The sequence below is a fragment of the Gymnoscopelus braueri genome, assembly GCF_963280865.1.
Source record: "Gymnoscopelus braueri genome assembly, chromosome: 14".
In the NCBI taxonomy this organism is placed as follows: domain Eukaryota; kingdom Metazoa; phylum Chordata; class Actinopteri; order Myctophiformes; family Myctophidae; genus Gymnoscopelus; species Gymnoscopelus braueri.
The window spans coordinates 27919638-27924637 of NC_137619.1; the positions used below are offsets into that span (position 1 = coordinate 27919638).

The 5000-nt window shown below is 43.7% G+C and overlaps 1 protein-coding gene across 2 annotated transcripts in view; it reads right to left on the reverse strand.

The window, feature by feature from the left end:
• The window catches only part of tnfaip3 (tumor necrosis factor, alpha-induced protein 3), a 19077-nt gene that overhangs the window by 13101 nt on the left and 976 nt on the right, over positions 1-5000 (reverse strand). The window contains exon 2 of one of the 2 annotated variants that reach the window (XM_080449320.1): positions 3447-3834. In XM_080449320.1, the coding sequence (XP_080305446.1) occupies positions 3447-3753 (307 nt within the window). In that variant the 5' untranslated portion in view covers positions 3754-3834. Of the gene's footprint in view, positions 1-3446; positions 3835-5000 lie in introns of those variants that run through there. The other variant, XM_080449321.1, reaches the window with a different exon arrangement.

Genomic DNA, 5000 nt, shown 5'->3' on the forward strand with positions numbered 1-5000 from the left:
ATCTTTAATTACATGCCACATTTAGGGTTGGGATCTGGAACCGGAGGAACCGGATCCAATATTGATAGTTCACAACTGTTTGTGCAAACTTTGCTGTCAGAGCTGGTATGTGGACGTCTGCTATACAATTACAATCATATGTATGCATTGTATGATTGAATTTGTGATTATCAAAAATCATAATTAAGGGTAGTTCGGAAACTATATAAGTCATTCCATTTGTCACAAACGTTACGCAATCGCGTATTTTAATAGCTTTTTTGATTTTTGGTCAGATCTGACGTTCATAGTGACAGAACACTATGCCAAAAAAAAAAAAAAAAAGGATGTCTCGCTAGACAAGATTGAAATCTCGTCTAGCGAGACGGATGTCAGATCTAAAAAAAAAAAAAAAAAACGCTATCTAACGCAAGGCCTATAGAGTACAGAAGTCCTGACGTCACTCGTTCATCCCCAGGTTCGTAAAGTAATTTCTCTATGGAGAATAACATTGGGTCATCATAGATTCGTCTCATATAAGAATTGTGGTCCAAAAATAAACAAACTGTCTTGGCGATAATATTGTCAGGGAGGAGGTTCTGTATCGTTTATGATAGTCAGTCACTTATATTTGATACAGTCTGTTTCTGGCGAAATTTTTACTAATTCGGCGGAAGTAACATTAGCGTTTTCTCACCGTCAGTTGATGCTTCACATCCATAAGAGTAAAACCGCCAGGGTCATTTGTTTATTTTTGGAACACAGTTCTTATTTGACGCGATATTAAATACGTCTATGGGGATTCAGAATGGGGGTGGAAAACCGCGAACCGGGTAGACAAACATAGGATGTGTAAATTACGTCAAGACTTCGGTGCTCTATTGGTGCACGTTTTAAGCTGTGGCGGACCCGGGATGGAGTAATGAAAATGTTCTACTGTACCATTCATCCTAAGATATCATAACATCATAGAAAAGGTAAGAAAACCGTGGTCCAAAATTCCCCTTTAAGCCGACGGCTCAGATGAGCCAATCCATCCAAATTGCCATTTGGCACCAAACATCTTGGGGTCATATGAGACAAACGTTTGAGACCGCTCGGCCGGACGCTTTGTGAGTTACGCCGGGATAGGGTGACAGACACACACGCAGAAATAGTCAATTATAGTGTAGATAGATTTTTTAATATACATAGGAGTCGTTTATGGGAACCGTTAAGGAATCTGAATCTTAAAAATCTTAAAGGATCCCACCCCAAGCCACATATGGAATTACATTGTATAATAACTAGAGAATTGGTTTTGAGGTTGCAAGTGCTGCTTGCTTGCTTGATTGATTGATTGATTGATTGATTGATTGATTGACAGATAATGTGTCTTGCGTTTCCGTGTCTCTGGTCATCTATAGCTCTGTCCCTCCCACTGTCCAGTTGTCACCAATATTATTGTGTGTGTGTGTGTGTGTGTGTGTGTGTGTGTGTGTGTGTGTGTGTGTGTGTGTGTGTGTGTGTGTGTGTGTGTGTGTGTGTGTGTTCCAGTGACTCAGCAGCGCTCAGTCCAGTGTGCAGTGTGCTTCTGTGTGCGTGCGTGTGTCTCGTCCTTCCTCTGTTCAAAGTCACGTCTGGGTCCTTCGGAGTTCCAGACGGCTCTAAATGCTGTCTCATTTTTATGACGTCATCGTATGATGACATCATCACTGTGAGCCAGATAATTCCATCCATGCTACTGGCAGCAGAGGCTGGGAATTTGTAATCAGTCAGGGATCTTCCTGAAGGGGAACCAGGTGTGTGTGTGTGTGTGTGTGTGTGTGTGTGTGTGTGTGTGTGTGTGTGTGTGTGTGTGTGTGTGTGTGTGTGTGTGTGTGTGTGTGTGTGTGTGTGTGTGTGTGTGTGTGCGTGTGCAGTGTATGTATCCAACAATAGCAACTCCCTAGTCATTACTTCAGAAGTTACCATTGCAAAAGCACATAACGTTTCACTAGAACATTACACACAACATCAATAACTGCCTCAACCTCAGCATTTCAAATAGATTTTGAAATCAGCCATACTTAAGCTGAAGTGGAAACAGACTCATTTATCTTTTCCTGTACAAAAAAAAACCTCAACGGCACAGTGTACAGTATTATCTACTATCAGTGGAACATTGCATGGTAGAGATGAAGCTTGAACGGCCTAGTTCTGTGGTTAATGCTATGGGTGACTATTCTCTTAATGCCTTCGTCTAGAACGCAACCACCCAGGTAGGTAGAAGTATTTATGACACAGTAACGTCTAATCATTGATCAACTGTGACACAGCGAGATAAGGTTGTTCTCTGTAAAGGAAAGTGAACTACAGTACAACCGTTGGTTAGTTGATATTTAAGCTAAAGCTTAATTTATAGTCCATTGTACGACGTGTCGATTGTTGAAAATAACAAATCTACAAGCTCACAATGTGTCGCAAGTGACATACAACTAAGTATGAATCAGGCTTAAGCCACAACATGATGGCCAGACTTACATGCAGTGATGCAGAGAGACAGACCGACAGACAGACAGACCGGCAAAGACATCTGGCTAAGTGGCAAAAATGTGTCGAATGACGATCCGCTGACATTCTCCCACACTCGCACGTGTGCACAGACACAAGCCAAGGAAAGGGGACTAACCCCAATCTGGTTGTGAATGTAACCTGGTGGAAACAGAGTCTGAAACAGCCGACAGTAAACACAGGCCTGTGATGCCTGAGAATTTCCCAGCATGGCTCTGATCAGAAATCAACAGGTTGAATGGTTGTCTACCGCGGGATGTTCCCACCTTATGACATCCACGCAACAGAAAACATGACTTAGCAATGGGGTGACTGAACTAAAATGTTTTGTTGTCGGGGGGCTGCTAAATGAGTGTTTGTGAAAGTGGAACCCTTTGTACCCCATTCACTGTCATTTACAGTAATGTGGGTCATGATGAGTAATATCCTGTGAGAATTTGCATTGTGAGTACCCCTGACTCACAGTTAGCTCCACTGGACCCGAGAACAGAATTGTAGATGAGAGGAACAGAAACCCGCAGCCCTGACAACACTTACTGCTACTGGCACAGAAATCGATGAAACAATATTACTACTGTGTTCTTAAGCAATCTTCTAAAGATGTTCCAGAGATCCATCTTCTAAGGAAGTCCCATTTCGTTGACCTAGAATCTAAAATCCCCAATAACATACATTAAAGTGGCTTCAGAAACACACTAGTAGTATATGGTCCACAAACCGAACAGGTTAACACGTCGCATTCCAGCTAGTACGACATCACAAAACGTCACCGCGATGTATTGAGTAGGCTCTGACCAAGAGAAGATGTACGATGGCTTAAAGACTTCTATGAGTTGTCAGCAGAGTGCTTTAGCATCATTCCACCATAAAGATTCAAAGGCCCTCCCCTTCAAAACTACAAATATAAAATAACAAAACAACGCCAGTGGTCTTACCATTGGTGCGCAGGGGCACCATCTTCTTTACCTCACGGCACCAGTTGAGTTTCTTCTCCTGCTCGAGGGAGGCCTGCATGGCACGGTCCAGGATGGCGGCCTGCACCACCTCCCGGAAGGCCTGCGGGAAGTGGTTCATGGCGATCATCTCCAGGGTGTAGCGATGCATACCCCGCAGGTGGTGCATCAGGCCGCCGCTGGCCGCCGGCTTCACCACGTCGTTGGGTACACGCTGGCGGATCTTCACTGCCTTCAGCAGGTTGGACACAAACAGGAACTTGGGGAGGAAGTTCTGGCCTTGCGACATGGCGGACGAATGGATGGAAGGACAGTGGGGAGGAGGAAGAGGGACAAGGAAGAGGAGGCACCACCACCTAACAATGTGGAACTGGACAAGAAGAGAAAAAGGGGTGATTTTAGTATTGGGTTTAACAATGGATCAGAATAGTATAAAAACCTAATAAAAATAACAATTATAAAAATAGATTTCAGCACAATTATTTCAATGTACGTGGAATGGACTGGAACATATATCAAATGAAAAATATTGCATTGTACTACAATACAATATGTTATTAAGTATATAGTAGCGTTTCCCGATACCTATTGTATTGACAAGACGCAAAAAAAGAAATTTAAGACATGGTTTAATTTATGTCCGGGGAAACCACCTCATACAATTAAGAGGCTACATTGTGCTCTTTGCTGGTGTTTCTGGTAAGGCGCAAGGCATAAAATGAACAACAACAAACCTTTTGAAATTGTTGTTCTTTTCCAATGACATTTTTAAGAATTTACCCTGCGGGGTGCTCCGGTGTCCCACTGGGCTCACACTGGGCCTTCAAATGCTGCTATTGCCGTGGTAAACTCAAGGCCGGTCAGAGCAAAGGCTAGTGGGAATGTCACACTGCCCGAGCTCACTTATTCAGCCGTACACGTCTAGACGGTAGGTAGAACAATAGGCCTCCATCTAATACTGAACAACACTAAACATGTGACTTGTTTTACTGTCATAACATAGACATAAAGGTTTGGAGGCAGCAGCTTTGAAGGGACATTTCACCCAAAACAGCTGCAAGTGTCAGCAACTTCTCTAGATTGCATGGGAAGTGGAAAGAGGTGGTCAGCAAGTTGGTCCTGGTGTTTCGCTGACTTTTCACCTCAACAATAACCTCACATTAACCTTAACAGCAGCTGTCAGTGGAAACTGGAAACTGTTTCACCTGGATACTTGGCTTGCATTGGCCCCCCTGGAGCAGCAGGTGCTGCAACAACAGACTAGGCCACAGTAAATGGCTAGTCATGGTTTTGAGCTGGTAGCCAGACAGCCTAGTGTATGACAGGCACAGACGTTCAATGTCTATGAGCAGAGCAGGTGCTGTTTCTGCAGACTTTGGGCAGACAGACACAGACAGACAGACAGAATAATGGTTGAACGCTGCGGTTTAGCCTGGCTGGCTGGCTGGCTACACAGAAGAAGAAGAAAACAATAACAGGAGACTTTGCTGACGTTCAGGGCTTACGTAATTCCTCTCTGACAACTACAGACAATGT